General features: G+C 38.6%; 1 protein-coding gene across 1 annotated transcript in view; it reads right to left on the bottom strand.

Annotated features, from left to right (window-relative positions):
- The window catches only part of LOC142107553 (myosin-10-like), a 139,007-nt gene that overhangs the window by 49,579 nt on the left and 65,737 nt on the right, over positions 1–23,691 (bottom strand). The window contains exons 15-20 of the mRNA XM_075191051.1: positions 23,517–23,690; positions 18,790–18,904; positions 8,384–8,577; positions 4,666–4,787; positions 2,888–2,957; positions 244–404 (exon numbers count right to left, since the gene is read on the bottom strand). Coding sequence (XP_075047152.1) covers positions 244–404; positions 2,888–2,957; positions 4,666–4,787; positions 8,384–8,577; positions 18,790–18,904; positions 23,517–23,690 — 836 coding nt within the window. The remainder of the gene's footprint in view (positions 1–243; positions 405–2,887; positions 2,958–4,665; positions 4,788–8,383; positions 8,578–18,789; positions 18,905–23,516; position 23,691) is intronic.

Below are 23,691 nucleotides of genomic sequence, written 5' to 3'. Positions count from 1 at the left end.
GTCACAGGGAAGGGTCCCATCAATGTTCTACTCTGAGGGGTTAGGCAATCAATATAGAATTTGGCAAAAAATGGGCAAACCTTTTAAAGTTCACATCACCATGAATGACCTTAAAATGATCAAATAACATGTAAACATGTACCCTGAGAGAAAGGATTGTCTAGCCAACATTGTACAACATGACAAAACCTAAATAAGGACTGAGAAAAGTCTCCCTTGTTATCAGGGTTTCTTGTAACTCACTTCCTGGCTAGGTATCCTCTGGCAGCAGCTTGGAAGAGCACAATTATATCTGTGATTTTCAAATCTCTCTCCTCTTCCAGATGAGCTAACACTCCAGCTCGGAAGAAGATTTTACTCTGTCCTATGCGGTATAAATTGGGGTCTAGCTCCAAAGCCTTGATCTGGGATAAAAATTAAAAAAGAGATAGTAAACATATTTTTTTGCAAATCTTTCGTTTTTTAATAACAGTTTTCAAAGAATTTACCAAATACATTTATAATGTTGCAAATAAAAAAAACTGAACAACAAACTACCATAACTGTTTATGAGATGTACAGATATTACACTCACGGAGACATCATTCAGACATAAAAGCTAAACTATATTTATCATCATCATCACCATTTATTTATATAGCGCCACTGATTCCGCGCTGTACAGAGAACTCATTCACATCAGTCCCTGCCCCATTGGAGCTTACAGTCTAAATTCCTTAACATACACACACATACAGCACAGACAGAGTAGAGCAGTATAGTATAACAGCTTAAAAGGAAAGTTTTCAAAAATGCATTGTATTTTTATTTAGTAAATCTGGATTAAATAATGTATGATGTGTATTGATATGTTAAAGTATGAACTGACTTCCATTCTCCTCATTACTCTTGTCTGCTCTGTTACCTTATGCCAGAGATGCTCAAACCCAGTCTTCAAGAGCTACCAACATGTCATGTTTTCAGGATTTCTGTCTGTAGAAACAGGTGGGATAACTACTGACACAGGAAAATAGATTAACTCCCCTGTGCATAATTTAAGAAATCATGAACTGTTGGTAGAACTTGAGGACTGAGTTTGAGCACCTCTGCCTTATGCTATGGAACAAGCAAACTGCATCTGCCCATAGAGCTGTCAATATCAATCTTTCAGTCAATCCTTGTAATGTTTTCAGAATCACCCTTTAAATCTCCATCACTATCAGTAACACCACAATTTCCTCAGTCTTGCTGCCTTGGTGTCACACTTGACTCTGCCCTATGAATTATTCCTTACACCAAGTCTCTGTCCCAGTTCTGTTGCCTCCACCTTAGAAATATTGCCAGAATACACACTTTTCTAACACAACATGCTAGTAGAACTCTTATCCACTCTGTCATCATCTCCCACCTTGACCACTGCAACCACCAACTCTCCGGCATTCCCCTCACCCATCTACCCCGACTTCACTTCTCTCGACGCTCCACATCGGCTGCACCACTTTGGAAAGCCCTACACTCACTCCGTGTGTCCTCCAGAATCCAATTCAAATGACTCACCAATACCTACAAGGCCCTCAACAACTGCACCCCTTTACACATCACAAATTTCATCTCAAAATACTCTCTCTCCCGCCCTCTTAGAGCTACCTTTGACTAGCGCCTCGATGCTGGTACACACTTCTCACCTTCGCCTACAAGACTTCTCACATGTCACTACACACTTACGAAATTCCATACCCGCCGATCACACTCTCCCACAGCTTTCAAGTCTTTAAATGTTCAAAGAAATGTTCTCTGGAAACCCATCTTCTTATTAGATCTTACCCTTCTCCCACCTATATTACCCACACTAAAGCACCCTCACAACTTCGCTACTCAGTCACACTTGTTTCAGCTGTGCGTCTTCCTATTATAATACAAGGTCTCCCATAAGCAGCACCCTCCCTATCCCTGCTTTTCATGTCTGCATTTATCTTGTCTACCTTGTATATTCCTATTTTATGTATGTCCCACTATCCAGAGCTGCAGAGCACTGTGGCACCTTACCACTAAACAATAACAATAATAACAATAGCAGTATTGAATGAGAACAAACAGGTAATGATTAAAACACTTTATTATTTATAAAAAATTATGGGTGCTTTAATAGCACTAATGCCATCTAGTGAACATCTTGCACTGTACATGTACAACAGTAATACCAGGGTGAATACTGCGGTACAAGAGGAGAGAGCATGGAAAGCAAATTGTTGCGCACTGTGAAGGAACTGGTTGGGGTTTGTGTAAATAGGAGCGATCAAAATGGGAAGTTAATAGTTGGTCACATCACAAAGGGAGGCAGAATATGCCAGTGATGAACTGAATTAATGTTAACATTGGATGATAGTAGTGAGATCCAAAAGCTGTTCAAAAATAGCAATGCAGAATACTTTATGTATGTTAGCAACCTATCAGAACATATATTATTTGATATGGATAATATATTTGGTAAAGTGGTGACCATCGCAGACTTCTTGTCAATAATACAATTAATGGACACTGAAACTAGCCTCTTATAGAGTTCTTATACATAAAAAAACTGACAACGGGTAACTCTTACACAAAGCTGTAACTGTAAATAGGATGCCAAGTTCTGACAAGGTATAGGAACTTTTGCACATATATATTTGTGAATTGTATTATCCACTCTCTCATAAAAAAAGAAATGTGTGTTTTAGGTTTAGGCTTAATTTGCTTTAAATTCAATTTCTGGAAACGTTAACTTAAATTATTTGTTGTAACAGCAACCACATCACGTTTTTTTAGGAACCTTTTATGAAGCTCCTCCCCTACAGTGTTATAATGTAGTTTTTCTAATATAAATATTAAATATTTGCTCTGTAAGAGAAAACAATTCAAAATGCCTTACCATTATAGCACAAGCTTGTTTGCCATCCATAAATCCTTTGGGGATAGCATTTGGCGTTAGAATCTCATACCTGTATTTGAAAGCAGATTTTATTTCCTGTTAGTTTAAAAATAATCTCAAAATGTGAATCATCATCATCATCATCATCATCACCATTTATTTATATAGCGCAACTAATTCCGCAGCGCTGTAGAGAGATCTCACTCACATCAGTCCCTGCCACATTGGAGCTTACAGTCTAAATTCCCTAACATACACACACACACACACACACACAGATAGACTAGGGTCAATTTGTTAACAGCCAATTAACCTACCAGTATGTTTTTTGGAGTGTGGGAGGAAACCGAAGTACCCGGAGGAACATACAAACTCCTCACAGATAAGGCCATGGTCGGGAATTGAACTCATGACCCCAGTGCTGAGAGGCAGAAGTGCTAACCACTAAGCCACTGTTTTGCTTTTTGTACCCAGACCGGTATACAGACGTAGCCTGCAATATGTGCCAAGTTTTCAGCTGGCACAACCTCACAGTTTACATAAAACAATGGTATTCAACCTGTGGCTCTACAAGTTCCCAAAATAGTTTCACAACACCTTGATGAACAACAGATTGCATAGGTCTGACATAGAGGAACACCAGCTCAGGCATTAATGGCATAGAGTAGGGAGATACTGCAGTCAAAACTTCTTTATATGAGCAACATAGCAAAATCATCTATGGCATATTTTTTATAGTTTGGTTACAAATAGAATTATTTGTAAGCATATGAAACATGTCAGAAATTTCCTATAAATGCATTCAATGAAAATATCCTAACGATTAGAAACAACATATAATATTAATTAAATCTGTTTATCATTGTGAATGTACTAAAATACATACAATGCTGTATGGAAGGAATATATTGTTTTATTTTGGCAAACACAATTACATGTTTTGTGATTGTGTTATAAAAACAAACAATTAGTATAAAATTGAAAATATTGAACAACTGAGGGGTAAATGTATCCAGCTCTGAGTTTCCGACGGGTGTGAAAAGTGGAGATGTTGCCTGTAACAACCAGTCGGATTCTAGTTATCATTTATTTAGGGCATTCAACAAAATGACAGCTAGAATATGATTGGTTGCTATAGCAACATCTCCACTTTCAATCCCGCCAGAAACTCGCAGCTTGATAAAATTACCCCTGTGCATTTCAAATTGCATGTCACTATTGCTTTGTTTTATTGTTTGTTTGGGTTTTTTTTTCATTTAAAGTTGATTGAATTTAAGTCTTAAAATATCATCAAAACAAAACAAATTCTGTTCAAAAACATGTACACATTAAAGCGCTTTGAAGAGCGTAATTTGAAAGCAAAAGCTGAGCTTCAATATATCTAAGTAGGGCTGGTGATGTCTGTGGGCTGAGCCACAGAGGATAAGTAATGTGGCCAGTGCAGTTAGTCCAGCTCAAACTGGTACTCTCTGTCAAAAGTTCATGTCTGACACTCTCCATGCATTTTATCCATTGTTTTAACTCAGTGTTTTACTATTTTTTTTAAATGGAGAGAGCCTGTTAGGAAAAACATGTTTGACAGCTAAATACCATTGAAAAGTGATATCATACAATAGTCTTTCGAGGCTCCCCAGAAAGATGGAGGCCCCCCCCAAAAAAAACACTATAGAAATTATAACTACCATTTTGACAGTCGTCCTAAATTATATTGTCCTGTTCTCCTCCATATTTAGCAGCATAACCAATTCTTTACTAATGTGACTCAAAAATTCAACTACCTTTGTTTGAACTCCTGGAAGATTATTCGGTTTGGAAATCCCTGTCTGCAGATTCGGATTCCTTCTAGGACTCCATTACAGCGCAACTGGTCAAGGACTAGGTGAGGTTCCAGTTTTCCAGCCTAATTAATAAAAATAAGTAAAAGGAAAAATGAATAGACTACATTTCATAATTGTTTAGACAGATATATACATGTTCGGACATACGGCTGTTTGCATAGCATATCTTGCATGAAACAGCTCTGCGCATGCTAAAAAACAGACATAATGCCAATAAACGCAACTGCAGGCAATTCATGTTCGAACACAAATGACACGACTGCCTACAACTTGAGAGGCGGACAGGCAGGGCCGGATTAAGGGGGGGGCACAGGGGGCATGTGCCCCGGGCCCCCCTCTCTCTGAGGGCCCCCCGCCGCCGCCGGCCACACGCTGATCGGATCACCTGTCAGTTGGTGATCCGATTCTTCTGCTTGTGCGTGCGGCTGTGGGGCCCCCCTGACGTAGGCGCAACCCCCCCCTTCCCCCTTCCCCCTCACCCCTCACAAAATGTGTCAGCTGGCCTGATGTACAAGCAGCACCGTGGCTGCTGTACATTCTAAGAGGCCGAAATGGAGCTGCTGCGCATGTGCAGCAGCAGCAGCTCCTAATCCCGGGACAGCTTCATAGATCAGAGAGCCGGCGGTGCCCCAGGGGCTGATCAAGGCGGCATGAAGAGTGGCCAGCTTAACCTGCCAGCCAGAGGCCTGACCAAAGGTGACTGAACATGGGGGGTCTGTGGGTGACAGGGGAGGGTCTGAGTGTCTGTGGGTGACAGGAGAGGGTCTGTGTGTCTGTGGGTGACAGGAGAGGGTCTGAGTGTCTGGGTGACAGGAGAGGGTCTGAGTGTCTGTGGGTGACAGGAGAGGGTCTGAGTGTCTGTGGGTGACAGGAGAGGGTCTGAGTGTCTGGGTGACAGGAGAGGGTCTGAGTGTCTGTGGGTGACAGGAGCGGGTTTGAGTGTCTGTGGGTGACAGGAGAGGGTCTGAGTGTCTGTGGGTGACAGGAGAGGGTCTGAGTGTCTGTGGGTGACAGGAGAGGGTCTGAGTGTCTGTGGGTGACAGGAGAGGGTCTGAGTGTCTGGGTGACAGGAGAGGGTCTGAGTGTCTGTGGGTGACAGGAGAGGGTTTGAGTGTCTGTGGGTGACAGGAGAGGGTCTGAGTGTCTGTGGGTGACAGGAGAGGGTCTGAGTGTCTGTGGGTGACAGGGGAGGGTCTGAGTGTCTGTGGGTGACAGGAGTGGGTCTGGCTGTTTGTAGGTAATAGGAGTGGGTCTGAGTGTGACTGGGTGTCTGTGGGTGACAGGAGTGGGTCTGGGTCATAATCCTTAATCATCTAATCATTATTAGAGAATATATATATATATATATATATATATATATATATATATATATATATATACATACATACATACATACATACATACATACACACACACACACTCACATATATAGCAATGATACCGCACATTCAAAAAAAAGAAACCATGATAACATGACACCAATTTTGATATATATATATATATATATGTCAAAACTGATGTCATTTTATCAGTGCTTCTTTATTTTTAATGTGCAGTATCAATGCTAATTTCAGGGACGGGCTGGGACAGAGAGCTGGGGGGCATATGCCCGCTGGGCCGGACAGAAAAAAGAGACTATTTTGGGCAGGTCCCTGCACTGGCCCAAGTCTCTATTACTTCTATCATTGGCCGCGGATCCTTACTATACGTTCCCCCCCTTACCCTATGTGTGGCTGCTATTGGTGTCACATGGGACGTGCACCACATGACAGGTGCCGTCCCATGTGTGAAGAGAACAAGGTCATACAGTGCATGGATAGAACAAAGTTTGTGGGTGTAGTATGTAAATATAATGTGTGTGTGAGGGGGGGTAGTATGTTAATAAAATGTGTGAGGGAGAGGGGGTAGTATGTTAATAAAATGTGTGAGGGAGAGGGGGTAGTATGTTAATAAAAAGTATGAGGGAAGGGGGGTTCTTAATATATTGTGGGAGGTAGGTTATTAATTTAATCTTGGATTGCAGGTGGATGCTAATTATTTAATGGGTGCTATTTTATTGTGGGGTGATGGTGGGGCAATTTAATTTAATAGTGGGGTCTATCAATTTAAGATGGGGTGATTGGACCTTAAAAGTTAATGCTAGGGTGGTTTGGAAGTTCAAAAATGAATGTTGGTCTGTTTTGGGGAAAATTAGGTCTTTTTATTAAATGTGGATATGAATTATTTAATGCCGTGGATGTGGGAAATGGTTATATTTTTTAAACGCCATTTAATTTATTGCTGAGGCTGTTTGGAGGAAGGGAAATTTGTTTATATATTAAATAGGAATACTATTGTGGTAATAATGCTGGGGCTGGTTGGAATTTTCTAAAATTTCATGTACCCATTTTTTTTTCCATATAGGGCCTCCAACATTCCAGAATCCAGACAAGCAGCAACTGAGCTAAAGACACCAGCAGCCTCAGGTGGGGTCAGTGATAAGAACAGGTAAGAGAGCAGGACAGTCTACCAACTGTCCTGAATCTGGTCGGGCAGTCCTGAATTTGGGTGACTGTCTCGTGTAGTCAGGATTGGGTCCGACTACAAGGACAGTTGGGAGGTATGTCCCGCTTCACACTGTACTGCTGGTGAAGGCAGAGCTGTGTGCAATTAACAGTAGTGCACACTGTATTGCCTGTGCATTTGTATAAAATGATAACCATGTTACATCATAGGGGCCCCCCTGTCTAAAGTGCCCCGGGCCCCCCAGAGCCTTAATCCAGCTCTGCGGACAGGGGAGTGAAGGAGAGAAGGTGGGCTGACGCCGATGCTGCCGATTCAAGTCCTGGGTTTCTCGTAAATATACTTAGTTTCACCCATATGATTTGCACCAACTACAGGGCAGGTGTGAGTGATGACTAATAGTGATGACTGACACAGAATAGTCTGTTTTAAAAACCACACGCATGTGTGTCACTAGCTAGCACAGAACAGGTGTATGCAAGTAAGACAGACAATACAAGGTGTTGTATGTACAGTACGCATCAAAAGCATGTTTATTTATGTATTTAATGTTGAAGAAAATCCATATTTTTATATGTTTAGTGCTGGGGTCCTTTTCGCTTTATTTCTGCAATTGTATTTTGGGACCTGGACATCCCATACTTGAGCAGCTCTTACATTCAGAGGCTTTGAAGCGCTGGTATAGATGCCCCTTTCTCTAATACTGTAACGAGTTGTTCAATTATTTTAGAATATCATTTTTTTTATGCTATCTGATGTGACCTTATATTGCACATATGCTTGTGCGTATACTGCAGTTGGTTCCGTCTACGTACGACAAATACTGTGTAGGCAGAGCGTACTTACACCCAGCTTCAAATGGAAACATATCTTGAGACACGCTTGGATTTGAATATGGTTGGAACTACACTCAAGTTAAGTGCAACTTATGTGTAAGTTGAGTTTGGACTTGAGTCAGGCCCATAGTGTGTACCGCACATGTCTAAAAATACATAGTATGTACAGTACATATGAAATTGACATTTTATTTCAATTATGATAAAATACATTAAATAAACTTCCATTTAGGTACATTTGACTGGCAGAGAATGCAATGTAATGTGAAATAAAGTTGTAGAATGCATATAGAAATCAACATTTCTGAATCTGATCTTACTCTCTTTTCATGGTTGGGAATGATGCAGCGGACAAAGTTGGGATTGGTGTTTCTTAGTGTGGACATAAGCTTCGACAGAGATTCTTTATACAGTTGTCCAACTGTGCGGAACATTCCTTTCTTCGTCTTGTATGTTGACCCAAACGACATCTCAGACATTCCAGTCATTTGGTCAAGTCCCACAATTCTATCCACTGATGGCAAGAGAAATCAGTTTGAGATGTGGAATTAAAGCAAACATGTTGGAATAAATGGGATGCATTATCCACTGTGTATATTGTGGCAGTTAGAAAAAGGGACTAAATAAAACAACACTGTGGCAAAAGGTCATTTTTATATCTGCACTTGCCATAATGAAAAATATTGGCAACAAAAGAGCTTAAAAAAGATCAGTGGCTATTGCAGAACGCTTAATGCCACAATTAAGATGTTCAAATATTCAGAAGTCCTGTAGTGGTTAAGTGTGCAACATTGACACTGCACTACAACGCAGGCACAATATGTTGGTGTAAGTGTAACACAATTCCTGTATAATATTATATTGTAAAACATATTTTAAAAAATGCAGCCTATCTTGATTTAAAAATTATTAATAAAGTTGTCATTGCAGGAAGGTCTAGCATCAAATGAGTTAATATATAGGCTTAGCTTAAAAACAATTATTTCTGAGAGTACAATAACTTAAAGCTGCTACTAGCCCAACATTTCCATATGGCTTACAGTACACTATTATCTTCACTAATGCAGGAGTTGTCATAAACTCTTAATCTAACATTTATTACAAATCATCCATGATGCTGTTGAAACACTCTATCCTGGGATTGTAACTGTGGCGATGAATCACTGGCCTTTCTGGAGTTTACTGATTGACAACTGACCGAGTGTTGCAAGTTTCCTACGCCTGATCTACTGTCACTCAGACATAGGCTATAATTAATACCAATGAGCACTAGATGGAGCTAAACGGTGTGAGGTCCCCAGTGTTCTGCAGATTTTCTGCTATAATGTATGAGTAACATGTATGTGTACAACTTAATCCAAGCATTGTGAACAGTACTGTAGCTACCATACTGACCTAGAGCAGTGGGTTTAATAGAAACATTAGACATATATATATTAATGGTAATGTGATCGACATGTTTTATGTTTTATTTGTTTTTTGCTAGTTGGTCTGATCCAGTTAGATATTTATCCAGTAAAAAAATAGAATTAGGGGGTTCTGGGCAGTACAGTATTAGCATTTTGGATGCACAATTACTGATTTGAAATATATGCATTAAATAGCAGCCAATTGCAGCACAAACTGTAAAACTGTCCCATAAGCAACAATAAGGATAATTTGAAGAGTAAGAATATATAACACATACTGTACCGCTTATCAGAACTATCAGCAAAAAAGAGCCCACTAAATGAAATTGTATCCAAGATTTAAGACCCTACTGTCGACCAGCTGGAATCTAGGCTGAAAATATAATTATTTTTACCACATAACTGATTAACCATGTAGGAGGTAGAACTTTATATACTTTAGTTATATATTTCTACTAAATAAATTCTCATTTAATGCTAACAGCTGTAGTCAAATGCAGATTTATTCATCACAAGTCAATGTTAAGCTTTAGGTGATTTTCATTGCACAGGAGCATGATATAGCACAAATACTCCACTTTGCATATCAACAATGCAGTCAGTCAAAGGCAGGCTACATTATATATACTATTTGTTACAAACACAATTGTGACAATGTAGACTTGCAAAATATAATTATGCAGTAATAGATGTCATGTGTAACACTGCATATACATAAATTCTAGAACATATAGTAGATTCATAGACTTGATAAAGACCACCCAGGACATCTAGTCTGCCCAGTGACTTTTCTGTGATAAAAAACGCTTTGTAGTATCATTTTTCAAATGTAATATCCACAAATAATTTCTCAGTTGGTTTTCTCGAACTTTACTATACAATATATGATTTTGGAAGTGAGCAAATGTCTAACTCTGTACAATGGGAGGTTTGATGAGTAGTTACTTGTCAAACCCTCTATCAATGCTGACAGACCAACCTATTCTTACAAGATGAGGTCTACAAGGTCAGACGGAATGACCAAAGCCAGCTGTGTGTGTCAGTCTCTTCAAATTAAATTAATTGTTGTTGCTTCCTTAAAAAGTACACCTGTTCGTACGTCCTACACTAATGTCAAGGCTTAAAACAACACCAAAATTCATTTAGAATCAAAAGCACTCAGCTTTCAGCTGACCTGTAACAAAGGGCTGGTGTATAAACCACCCCCAAGTAGGCTGGATATAGGCTGGATGGAAAGCAGCTAAGCCAATGAGGGGGGGGGGGGGTATTCTATTCTCAGCGTTTATTTTTTTAAAAAAATTAAAACGATCCGCGCAGGCTTTGGAATGTAATTGCGGCCGTTCTTACTTAACGCAGCGCTAAAAATCGTGGTGTTCAATTTGAAATCCGGTAATGCTGCCACTGCGCGTTATTCATAGGTGTAAGCAAATTTTTAGAGGAATGACGGGGAGGGTTTAACACTGTCATCTTGAATATAAAAAATAATGCGCCCATAAGCAAACTGTCATTTGCTGGTAGTCGTTGGTTCGTTTAGTGACTGCATGCATCTGGCTGTGAGTATTTGGCATAGATTGTCATACATTTGTATTGCAATACACAACCTTCCATTTTATACTTGCTACATACTGCACTTTTTTTTTTACCACACTAATTTATATCTATACCATCACCAAACACATTAGTACATATACATACATACATATTTTAATTAGTGATTATTGTGTTTATTTATTTATTTTTTAAATGCTTTTTGTAAAAAAACATTACATTACTGAGAAACATAATATTTTTGTTTTTTAACATTATTACATGATTTCAATAGTTTTCTTATGTTTTCAATTTTTTGCACAGCCATGAGAGGTGCGAGATAAAACTGGTGATTTGACAGTTTACCGCGCCACGTTAAAAAAGAATTGAATAGCTTTTATCGCTTCTCCCTCCCTCCCTATACTTTCAATGGATCATCTACTTGACTATGATGGGACCGTTAACTAAAAGCAAATGGTGCGTTAAAAATAGATTTGAAAAACGGGTAAAGTTAATGTGCTCCGGAATGAGTGAAAACTGCGTTAAAATCACTTACCGCGATGTTAAAAAAAATACCGCTCAGAATTGAATTCCACCCTAGGGGGGGGTAATTCAATTGTCAGCGAGTTTTTATTTTTGACCATGTTAAGTCAGTTTAAAGCTATTTTTTATCATTTTCGAGTGAGTTAACTTTACCCGCAATTCAATTTAATTTTTAACGCTACATTTTTTTTCATGCAACGGTCCTCTCGCGGTCCAGTAGAAGGTCTATTGAAAGTATAGGATGTGCGAGAGGCATCCGCGTTAAAAGCTATTCAATTGTTTTTTAATGCGGCGGGTAAAACAGGAAAAAAATGCTGTTTTATCTCGCACCTCTTTGGCATTCAGAGGTTTTTTATTTTTAACAGAAAATAAAAAACCTCTGAAAAGTATTTAAAATCATGTAATAATGTGGAAAAAAAGTTAAACATATGTTTATCACTAATGCCTAACTTGTGTAAGTTGATTTTCTTGTGAAAAAATAATTATATAAAACATTAAAAAAATTAAATATAAAAATCACTAATTAATTATATTTATGTATGTTTTTGGTACAAATATGAATGTAGTAAAGTGTTTTGACGTGGTATAGATGATTGTATGGTAAATAAAGTACTGTAATGTAGATATTATCAATGTGTAATGCAATCTAATGTATGGAAATGTATGCATAACCTTTTTCTTGTGTTATACATGCCCGCGTTAGAACTTCCCTTCACTCCCCTAAAATCTTGCAAACACAATTTTTAGCGCGCGGGGCAGGGTTCCCTCTTTTTCAATTGAATTGCACGAGTTTTCCCGCTGCGCTAACTCAAAACGGTCGCTATTGCCGCCAAAAACCCGCGGGGGATTTTTTTTTTTAATGCTGCAGGGAAAACTTGCTAACAATTGAATACCCCCCAAGAGTCAATATTTGGAAACAAAATAGAAAAGAAATAAGGCCAAACTTGGATAATCCCATACTGTCCAGGAAACAGACTGCATGGCAATGGATATGCCCTATGTGGATACAAACAATAAGCACAGCCATTGACAGAGCTTATACTTACTATTTGCAAATCTGTATATATCTAGCAAAATTAAAGTATGTGGTATTAGTTCATATATTGATTAAAATATTTAAGCTTAGAACCCAACATCAATTGTCCTCTTGTTTGCAAGTCCTACACTAACATCTATGCTTCAAACAAGAGATTATTTGGGTATGGTTTATAAAGCAAATCTTCACTACAATGTCAGCCTCAATACCCTTGACATTGGATTGCAAGCTTAAATGTTTTTATCACAATTTGAACCAATACCTCATACTTTAATTTTGCCAGATACATACAGATTTGCAGTATTAAGGATAAGCCCTGATAACAACTGTCTTTCCAGTGAACTGATTGTTGGTTCAGCCCACACAATGGCTATGTCAAATGACAAGTTCTCTTGTAGGGCTTTTAACCTAACACACAAACACAAAAACATTTCAATGTTACACTTGATATCTTATTTGGTTACAAATTATTATTGATAACCAATTATTATTTTAATCATTGTAACTCTAATTGTAATTTTGTTTTTTTTACAGCTCATCAAAGTATTCATAGTCTTTTTTCATATCTGAATAGTACATAGCATGCCTTTAATGTGTCAGAGCAGGAGCAGAGAATGCTGAAAGTGACAGCCAGAAATGAAACAGTCTGTAAGCAAGCATCATTTTAGTTTTTGAACTGCATGCTGGGGATAAATCATGGCTGCTGGGGAATGGTGTATAACAGCATAGAACCAAGTAACCTACTTTCACTTGGACCCTGTGGCAGCACAGCGTAGGTATCAAAGAAATAAACTGCCTGAATATTCTGGATATCTGAAGAAATATGGCATTGCAAGGTAGGAAAGGGAAATAGTGTTTGAAATGGAGTGGCAATATATGCAATTAAATTAAAAAAGGCAGCGCATATAATAAGTTTGGGTGTCAGGACAGGATTTCATAATAGAGCATTTTGGAAAGATATAAATCGATATAAACAAGAAAAAAATATAAAATAATAATTTAGAAAAAATGGATAACATACAAAAGATATCATGAAAAAATGTTCATTGGGTATCATTAGAATATAATGGTGGTTTTAGGGAAATATGAGGGGGGGGGGGATAGCAAAGCAAAGAGAGAGAAACAAAAGTTTGTTGAATAGGTCAGAGGATAGTAGAAATGAAAATCCAATTGGTAGCATGTAACTCACAAATAAAAACAGCGTAAAGTTAGATAAAGATACAATGTATGTCACAACATAAGCTTATATCAAATATATAATGACACTATACAAATCATACATATTTACACATAGTTAGAATGTTTTATGCTAAACAAGTTTTAGAGGCTTTTCTCATCCAAGTAATGCTTTACAGCAAAATTATTTTTTTAGGACAGTATAATGTACCATGTTTTGTTTGAGCTTTACATTGTCATTAAAAGACACGATTAAAAAAATCAGAGCTTCAGTTTTAATTCATTGGGCCTGATTCATTAAAGAAAGTAAGGCAAAAAATTAGTAAGTTTTCTTGTGGACAAAACCATGTCACAATGTAGGGGGTGCAAATTATTTTGCACATAAGATAAATACTGGCTGTTTTTTCATGTAGCACACAAATACTTGATAGCTTTATTTGTACACTGAAATTTAAAGTTGATCTAGAACATGCCCTACTATAATTCTGCCATCACATTTTAAATTTACCTCCCCCTCCAATGCAACATGGTTTTGCCAAGGTGCAAAGTTACTTGTTTTTTTGCTTTCCTTTCCTTAATGAATCAGGCCCATTATGTTTAGTTGCAGGCAGTCAACCATCAGACAAAGCATTGATTTCAATTGGTGGTTGCTTATTTATGCATGAAAACTTTCAGTTACACCTGCAGAATAAGGCTGTTAAACATTATTTTGCACTGGATGCAGTTAATAAGGTTGTGAACAAGAATAGGATTGTTAAATCCTTTCTTGCTTATCTAGAATATTAAAAATAAAACAGCAGAGGATTCAAATTCACATGGGGAATACAAATTTGTTCTCTTAACCTGAAAGAACTGTTTAAGGCGGTTCACATGGGCCAATCCTAACACTCGGCACAAGCGCCTAGATTACTGTCCAATTTGGCCACATACATGGGTGGCCAAGTTGAACTAGATCAGGCTGTTTGGCATATGGTCCGATCACTTCTGGCTTCACTGTGGCCTGTTAATGAGAAGGACACATACTGATAACTGTCTTCTTCCTGCTACATTAACCAACATGGTAAAGGCCATACTTGAGGTAGTATTGGACAATTGCTCAATGTCAGTGGCAATTTTGGTGAGTAAGTGAGTGTCTGGGGTTACTCTTACTTAAATGTTTGAGAGATACTTTGCAAAAAAGTATTGTTAGTGTCCAACATTGTTTAAGATAGTTTGGCATCTGTACATGCTGCTCCACAGGAGAATTAGGTGTCCTCCTATTGATAAGTGTAATTTTATACAACAACATCCAAACATGTTGCAAGGGCTGAGGACTTAATTCAAGACTTCATTAATGTCTTTTGGACTACAACTGATTAGGATGAGAGTTATGCCCCTCCATACTATGAAACTAACCGAGGTAATTTATTTCTCTTGTTAACGATGATACCCATCGCGTTACTATAGTTTATCTTTGTTTTTTTAGCAATGACACTATATTACATATAGCCTATTATTATTTAAACGTGCCATGCATCCTCAGTCATATTTTTTAGTACGCTTGGTGGGTAAAGGTACATACTGTGTAAGATGACAACTATGGTTGCTACTTAAAAAAAAACTGTGCCAAACAAGTACCATAGCACTCAGTAATGTTAATAAATACAATCATAGGGGTTCTCAAGCCAATATAATACTTTTTCCTAATCAGTGTACAGACACTGTACTATAAGCTTCACTGTAAGGAGCAAATTACAGTGTATTAGAGAGGCAGAAGAACTGCAAGGAAATGTGTATCTGAATGAGAAATCACTTCCATGTAGACTGGGAGTAGCTTGCTGAGTGCTGTAGCATATACCGTTCAAGCCATGCTGGAATCACTAGACAGGTAAGTACAAATAAATAAAATAATGACCACCATAAACTGGTGGGAGGAAAGAAGAAATGGCGTTTGTATAGCTACCGTTAAATTCCTTCGTCTAACGAAGGGGGATAGAGATGGTGGTTTACCCCAACGAGGCAGGGCTCTCAAGAAAGAAAGAGCAGACATCTCCTCTTTCTCATAACTCCCCTGTTTCCATGCTCCTCCTCAGTTTTAATTAGCCAAGCAAAGAGATAACAAAAAAAGCAAAGTAAAACAGAGATGTGGGATTATCCGTGTCCCTATACAGCCTCAGATAAAGGGATTTAACAATAAGTGCAAAAAAAAAAACCCATTTCTACTTCAGCAGAAGGGGGGCACCTTCCTGGTAGGATTTTTAATTGTAATGATAGCCACGGGAAGAAAAGGGATTCTGTTTGCACATCTTTGAGAAAGTCAGTTTTATACGTCAGTGATTCTATTTCCCACGTCCAGCACTAGGGGTTAATAAGCAGACAAGTGTTCATCTTATAACTGATGTGTTTTTATATGCCAAAATTTGGAAATCGGAACTGTGTTTAATCTGACTAAGACTGAGTACAACCAGTGAAAACATCAGTTTGGAGAGAGACCCAAAACGTGGTACATTCTTCGGCTGTGTGATCAACCAGAAAGGAAGATTCTTCTCCCTAATAATCACCACGTCAGACTGGGTGAGATCAGCCCTAAATAATGCTAGAAGTGTCTACATGCATGTAACTTTTACACAGCTCCAGACACTGTTGGATTGAGGACAGTGATATATAAACAATGTGCATAAATTTGCTTTTCTATAATAAGTGAACTGGCCACTCACTTTATTTTGAGAACTGGATCTTCAATTAGCGCTATTGAAATATTTGGAACACCAAGAACCAGTTTGAGTTGTTGGTTTTGTGGGAATAAAATGTGCACACTGTATATGATTTATATTTGCTTATCTTGAGTGACCTGGACATTTGGGATTAGTGCAATATACACATTGCAAAATAAATACTTTGGAAATATATGTGGAGACGCACCCTCCATTCTGTTTGAGAAGTACATAATACAATTAACTATTGTAATCATGCGCTTTTTAATTTTTACAATAAACGTTTGTTTTAAATCACGGATTGCGCTATATTTATGACAGATATTTGGCATTATAAGTTTTAGTCCCCTGGTGCTCCCTCTGTTTATTTCATTACTCTGTTCGCACAGGATGGTCTGAATAAATGGATCGACAAGGTCCTTTCAGTTAAAAATCTTACCTTCAGGGGCCATGCCAATACTTAACTTTCTGGTAGCCCTTGTCAAAAGAAGGGACCCTGAGATAGAGAGTTTGACCTAAGAGAGAAAAGCTAAGGTTGATTGATCAAGTTTGACAAGATCTGTGGGTCAAGACTATCTTACTCAAATGTGGATGAGGAACAATGCCAACTCCCCTTTTACCTGAACTGACTTAAGATCCGAAGAACTCAGTGGAGTCAAATAGAACATTTAGAAATGGAATGCCCATGTGTTAATGAAAAACACAGCTTTGCCCCAGGACCTGGTATTATAGAGGGAAAGCTTATTATGTAATTATTATTTAGGCTTGACCCCAAAAGATCTATTTCCAGGGATGTGAAAAAGACTCTGAAAAACATTGTAATGGATGGACCATTTGCCTATCAAGCGCCCATGATAAGAATGTCAACAGATAATCAGCAGGACTGATCATCTTCATAAGTTTTGCCTCTCTCTTTACTCAAAAAAGATCTCACCACCGACTCATTCAAAACATTCCACAGGTGCCTAGTAAGCAGGTAAAGAGGATTTTTGTTTTTTGAAGAACAGCTTAAATTTTTCTCTAAAGATTCACAACAGACTAAATTAGGGACCCACTACAGGCAAGTTCCTGGATGGAAATGTCTAATGTACTCAGACCCATTTCCTCCAGGATAAGCTTACAGAATGCTCAAGGTATTGGGTCACCTCTGGCTCAGACATTGCCCGGAGAGCTTCAAAACCTGGGGGTGCTGAATGGGTCAGTGAAGCGATGCAGGTAGCACAGAGGGGGTCTGATTGCCCTGCAGATAATTTAGTCTGGCATTTGAAACAGACATAACTGTGGACCACCAAGATTGAGGGCCTAGCACCAGAGTTTATTAGACATGGATTACTGAGAACCTGACATGTCCACACCCCGGAAGGGAAAATTTAATAACGGACAATCCTACCTAAAGTGAGGATTGTCACTCGGTTCAATAGTCAGAAAGCAAAGGTAGAAAGACAAAACACTTCCCTAAAAACTGTGAATCGTGGGAGGGCAGGAGTAGATCCTCATAGGCAACAACAGTATGCCCTAAGCTAGACTGATGAGTGGTCACGGTACAGGCTAAAAGCACTGAGGAGTGAGGCTGCAGTAGGCACAGGATCCTGTATGACTGACAACACTCTCACCTCACAGGAGCCGCTATTGTCTCAGTGCCATCCAACATGTCTTACACCCTGCAAGCAGAAGTCTCCAGGAACACCCCTAGGAAACTTGCAGTTCTCCTCCTCTGCATCACTGCTACCGTGCATCGGGACTGGCATCTTGAAATGCCAAACAAAACACTCGTCCCCCACTTTGCCACTTCTGGCAAGTCTTGACCTCCGAGAAGCTGCCGCAGTCACCATTCGGTCCTTCCAGCCTGGGGTGCTGAGGTGACTGGTGCGAGAGGCATTGCGATGCTGCAGAGGTTAGCAGCAAAGACTGACCCCTCCTCACCCAAGGCAGCCAAGGTCCTGCACACAGGTGAGGGACAATGAAAGCAGGTAGATGGAGAGGCAGAGAAACATTGTAACTCTCTATTATTCTACATTGTAAGTTTTTTTACTGAAAATATAAATTGAAAAATGAATACTATAAAATCAAGCAAGTGCAAAGGTCCTGTGCCCATCTATTATTACTATGCACTGTAAAACATGAGGAGGAGCAGGGGAACAGGAGGTCATGGGAAGGAGGAGGAGCCAGTTATTATTTTTCCAGTGCCCTGCCTCCTGGGGTGGAAAGATAACTCACCATCTGTGTACCCTACTGCTGAAGGAGAAATATTACTTTTCCTGAAGGACACTTTGAAAAACATTTACTGAACTCAATTTCTTAGTAGTACATTAAACTGCTTAGCATACTTGTCTTGCACTTACCATCTTTCCAGAGCTCTGCAGTGAATTTATCTGTGCTCTGATGAAGGAGAGTTGCAATGTTGTCATTCAAAGGATCCATATTCTTCATAAGCCATTCATCCGCTTTGTAGTCCACCTATCAGTAGCCAAAACATTTTAGTATACAGTAATCCACTATTTTACAGCTCATAGCAACAGAATATCAATATGTTGAATTCGAAACCTGTCCATCTTCAGCAAAATCATAGTGCTCATGGCTTTGTCAGTGACTAACTTAAGGATAACTGAACCTAAATTGCAAGTTGGTTTATATAAAAATAACCTTTAGTAACTGTAGTAAATGAGCAACTAGAGTTAAGGAGTCTAACCCATTACATAACTGTGGCGATATAATTAAAATAAAATGATTAAAAGTGATTTGTCATAGTTTTTTCACAATCATGGCTTAAAATATCTGAAATATTTATTGTGTGTAACATCTAAACTCACTTTGGCCAGTAAAAAGAGGAGTTCATTTTATTCAGCTCCAGACCCCTGATGGGAAGCTGTCCTGGCTGTGTATGTTGAAAGAAAGAAATGTCCCACAATAGTCTAACTGGCTTCCAAATCACAGGATCTGATCTGATAAGTACCTACATCAAAGTTTCTTTGTAAAGTCAGAGGATGTGGGCATAGACCGGTGTTATGTTCTTTTAGTTGTAAATCAGTGAAAACTCTATGCTGACTAGAGAACACGTCTATAGACAGCTCAAAGGGTACAAGCAGCCTATATTTGTATATGAAAATATAACACTGCAGAACAATTTCTTAATAAGTTCATGATTTGGGACATCTTGGGGACAATGTATGTTCAGGGACAAAAAATGCATAAGGTGTTTCCATACGGATGTATGGAAAACCTACAGTAACTGCATAATTGCAATTAAGAATCTAAGCAATAGCTTAGAAAAGCTGATTGAGAAGGATATCGTAAGATAGATATAAATGCCTTGTACAAGATAATTTGTGTGTAAGTGCAACTTATTTTAAGTACAAAAAACCCTTTAATATAAGTATATGCATTTCTACTTCTCTCCATAATACTCCACGCTGACCAGAACGAGACTACAATAACCTCTGTGCTTAATACGACTGACTTAAGCCCTTTTGTAAGTACAAATATCACCCTAAGTGGGAGGAACTAACTACCATAGTGTTTCGCTATGCTTGGCTTTCATTTCATGTATATGTCCAATCTGGAGAAAAAAGGAGAAAGCAATACATCAGAAATACCCATTCCAAAATTAAAGAAGGAGATGATGATTGTTAAGGATAAAGAAACACAGCAAGTCATACATTCGGTGTGCTCATTCTGAGAAGGAACAGGAGGGAAAAACTATTGACCTACACTACAGAACTGTAAGAATCTCCTACTTATTCTCCCTTGCCTTTATTTGAACAGTGAACTGAATGAAAGCCTTAAAAACATAGGACATTATTACTAGTAACCTGGAATGAGAATACAACAAATCCGAAATTGCTTTATTGTCTTTACACGTGTGTCAGATACTCTGCACAGACTACTTTTACGTTTGTGTTTTTGTAAATAGTGACTAATTCTCACCTATACAGTAGAATAGCAACACTAACTATACACTTTTGACATCATTTGACATTAAAACTGTGAATTAACATCACACAAAAGACACCAGTCTATTTGAAATTTCACTATTACACTACCAATATCATTCAAGTATAAGAATACATGACCCTCCCTATACCTGTATCCTCCCATCTTCCTAAGCCACTGTGCCTAAGCCCCACTTCCTTTTCTGTATCTCTCTGTGATATGCCCAAGGAAAGTTAGGGAATATAAAAGATTTTGGATTAGTTTTGGAAAAACTATGAATAACACCTCCCAGCTAAACATGTTTAATCACCCTGTGCCTGATCTGGCAAATCATTGGTCTTCTTAGCCTTTGGGCTAAGCTAAAGTGTAGATGTTCATGTTCGCAATGGAGCTTAAAGACGCCCCTGTAGACAATGGGACGACACATGGTCCTCTAGCCAAGGGGCCGGTTGCTGGAAGCCCGAGGTGCAGTGTGCCCCCTAAGCCAGAGGTGCATGAACATGCACCAGTGGATGAGAACACCTTTGCCCTAGTAAGGCACTTTGCACAGCAAATTTTTTCAATTACACTTTCATTTCAATAATTTCTTTGCCTTGACCAAATGGCTGGGAAAGAAAAATGCTTACACATAGGGGGCATAAGGCTGGGGCATTCAGGCACTTTTTTATTTACTATTTATTTATTTAACTCTTTGGGGTCAATTCTATTCTGCCGAGAATAGCGCGGCGTTAGCAGTTTTACCGTTAATACAGTAAAACTGCACATAATTACCCTTAACACGGTAATTTCAACAGAGGATTTTTTACTCGCTGCTCCCTGAGCTGCGAGATAAAATCCAGGTTAAAATTACCGTATTAATGGTAATACTGTTAATGCCGCGCTATTCGCAGCAGAATTGAATTGGCCCCTTTGACACCAGCATTTTTTTGTACTATGCAATTTTTACACGTTTTATGTGTGTACGTTTTATGAGAGGTATGGGTGATATCCTTATGGGCAGCCCTCTCTCCAACTATATAAAACATTTGGTCGGCCTCAGGGAGAAAGGGGCACACCACAGCTTTGAAGCGGAGCAGGGACTGAAGACCCTCAATCCAAAGGGGCCTTATTTCTCCAGGGGTCGGGGATATCAAGGGGCCCCAACAATCTGCAAAGGGGGGCTTGAAGGTCCTTATCCCTCTCTGGGGTATGGGGAGAAAAAGAGTCCTTTCCCTTTAGGGAAGGGTCCAAAGACCCAAGCCCCAGTACAGTCTCTGTACTGCACCGGGTGATTGGAGCACACCTTGGGCAACAAAATAGTCCCTAGCATACAGATTATATGATATGTAAATGTTTATTCTCTGTAATTTGTATCTCTTTTGTTTTTATGACTGTATTGCATTTATTTTATAAGTTTTTATTACATCCAAATGCCCTGCACCTTGTTATAATAAATGTAATACATTTTGTCCTTGATACTCTAACAAATCCATAAGCCTTTTTTTTATAAACAGAAGTATTGCTTGTCCATATTAACCCTTTGAATACTGGTATGTGACTTGTTAACTCTTTTGGCTACCAATTGTGTAATGTGTGCCAGCATACACATTTGTGTAACAGAATTTTGATATGTTAATCCTGTGAATGCTGGTGTGTGAACTCTGTACATTGGAGCTTTCGGGGAGATATTGCCCTGTTTCAATAGGTGGAAGCAGAAAATAGGTGTGTATGGATGTAAGAGAATTGTATGGGAGTGATTCACTTAGATCTGTAACCTGAGTGCAAGACTGAGTGCTAAAATTGTTTGTAACACCTTACAGTAAACATCCATATCAGGGACGCTGGGAACGTATTTGTGACAGTAACATTCACAAATACATATGTCAGAATAGTTTTCTGAACTAAAGATATTTGACATAAGATGGTGATTTGTTATATATTACTGTATGTAGACTTATGTAACAAAACAGCGAGTCATTTAGATCTGAAAATGGTAAATACCATAGGACACTGTAGTTTGCCACACACATGGTAATTCCGTTGGCTGCTTATGTGGGGCTCTAATAAGCATCATGGCTGAGTATGTTTAAAATATATTTGGATTGCAATTCTGCCTGGACAACTCTAAATTTTACTTACTTATTTGCAGATGACACAAAATGCATTTTCCAACAGAATTAACTATTGTTGACCAACTATTTATTTTTTAGTGACCCTTACACTAGTTTATAGTACTGGTGCTGAAGCTGTATTTACAAAATTAACACAGTAACAGCAAAATAGTTAAGCACAAAGAGATGAACATGACATATAGTCAGGATTTGTTAACAGTATATAGAATGTGCTGATATTTGTGTGCTCCTGTCATCCACATAAGGACTATCTGCATTTATCTCTATTTTTTTGTCTGCCCAATATATTCTTGTAATCAGTGTGCATTTTAATCTTTCCTCCATGTCTATCTAATCCACTATCTCTGTGTAAATGCTCCTTTCTTCACATTAGATACCTTTAGTCTATTTGCAGAAATGTTCACCTGTCTCCTGTATACACTTCTTACCTGTGTGTTTTAAATGTGTCCACCGACCTAAACCTTATTTACCTAAATACAAAACCGCCTAAACTTCTATTATCATTTTGCTTTCCATGTGATCTACTCCCTCCAAATCCCAATTCTGATGTAAAGCACTGCTAGACTAAACTAGCCCTGCCAATCTGTATGACATCATGCACATGAGTGGGTAAGACCTGTACTTTGCACAAGATGACAACTAGACATTCATGGTTGGCAAATATCAAGATTGCAAATACTTCGGGTGACCCGCCCTCAACTTTCAGCTGAGCTCTCAATATGGTGCTAACCTATGACCCTCTAACCCGATACTGCTGTTCCTGACTAGTGTCTCAAAAATAGATATTTATTGTTATGCCTGCTCCCCACTCTGTACCCCTTCTTTTTCTGTACCCCCCCCCACCCAATACGTACAAAATCTTAATAATAAAAACTATTGATGATAAAAAAGATCAAAAATACCTTTTTAATCTTTGCCTTTCAAATTTTGAAATGGTATCAGTTCAAAAATAGTATGCCAAAAGACTATTTATTTTACAAATAAAGGATATAGTATATATACAGTTTAACCCTGATTATTTCTCTCACCTTTCCAGCATAATGGATTATGCACAAATCGGCCTTGTCTCGCAGTTGCCTGGGCTTCTGGAATTTAGGGTGTGTGCCGAGTTCCTGGATTACCTTTTCCACAAAACTTTTATCAGTGGCTTTGGGGAACCAGCACTCTTCATCCAGCAAAGACAGAACACCTGGAGGATTAGCC

The sequence above is a fragment of the Mixophyes fleayi genome, chromosome 11 (genome assembly GCF_038048845.1).
Source record: "Mixophyes fleayi isolate aMixFle1 chromosome 11, aMixFle1.hap1, whole genome shotgun sequence".
Lineage (NCBI taxonomy): Eukaryota > Metazoa > Chordata > Amphibia > Anura > Limnodynastidae > Mixophyes > Mixophyes fleayi.
The sequence above is the reverse complement of the archived record's forward strand: the minus strand, read 5'-3'. Positions and strand labels throughout refer to the sequence as shown.